The 973-nt window shown below is 49.2% G+C and overlaps 1 protein-coding gene across 1 annotated transcript; it reads left to right on the forward strand.

Moving 5' to 3' along the window:
• The first annotated feature begins 553 nt into the window (after nucleotides 1-553).
• Nucleotides 554-973, forward strand: LOC142633005 (uncharacterized). The gene has a single exon (XM_075807300.1). The coding sequence runs from the start codon at nucleotides 554-556 to the stop codon at nucleotides 971-973; it is 420 nt and encodes a 139-aa protein (XP_075663415.1).

Raw genomic sequence — 973 nt, forward strand, 5'->3', positions numbered from 1 at the left:
AGAAGATGCATTGCTTGCCCGAGAAGAAAAACCTAGGAAAAGGGAAAGGCAGGAAGACGCACGATCAGATAGAGGACGAAAGATGGCTATAACTGGAGAGCGACAGGAAGATCGAGGATCCAAACCACCCACAGGTAGGTTCACGAACTTCACCCCTCTCACTGCCCCGATCGACCAAGTATTAATGCAAATTAAAGATGAAGGAGCCCTGACGTTCCCTGGCAAGATGAAGGGAGATCCTAACAAGAGGCCAAAGGACAGATACTGCCATTTTCATCGCGATCATGGCCACGACACGGCGGATTTTTATGACTTAAAACAGCAAATTGAAGTCCTTATTAGGCAAGGAAGGTTGCAGAGGTTCGTAAGGAAGGAAAGAATAGACCAACCCCAGGAGCAAGCCCCCTGACGGGAAAACAAGCGTTCAAGACCACTTGTAGGAGACATACGGATGATTGTAGGGGGCACTACTTCTGTAGGGTTGTCCAAAAAGGCCCGAAAAACATACTTGCGGATGGTTCAAAGCGTCCAGTTGACAGGTTCCTCACCAAAAATGGCGCGACTCGATAACCCTAGCATCGGGTTTTCGGAAGAAGATGAACGACGCCTTCACCACCCACATGACGACGCACTTGTCGTTAGTATACGGGCAGGGGACTACAATATGCATCAAGTTTTGGTTGATAACAGCAGCTCGGCGGATATTCTCCACTACCCTGCATTCCAGCAGATGGGGATTGGTAGAGAGCAACTGGTCCCAAAAAATGCACCCCTCGTTGGCTTCGGAGGGACAAGAGTCTACCCTTTAGGCGTCATCACGTTGTCTGAAACGGTCGAGGATTACCCACAGCAAATAACCAAGGATGTGGTTTTTCTTGTGGTCAACTGCTCTTCTGCCTATAACGCCATCCTTGCACGGCCCACTCTCAATGCATGGAAGGCTGTAACCTCGACCTACCATCTAATGGTCTAA

The sequence above is a fragment of the Castanea sativa genome, chromosome 4 (genome assembly GCF_040712315.1).
Source record: "Castanea sativa cultivar Marrone di Chiusa Pesio chromosome 4, ASM4071231v1".
Lineage (NCBI taxonomy): Eukaryota > Viridiplantae > Streptophyta > Magnoliopsida > Fagales > Fagaceae > Castanea > Castanea sativa.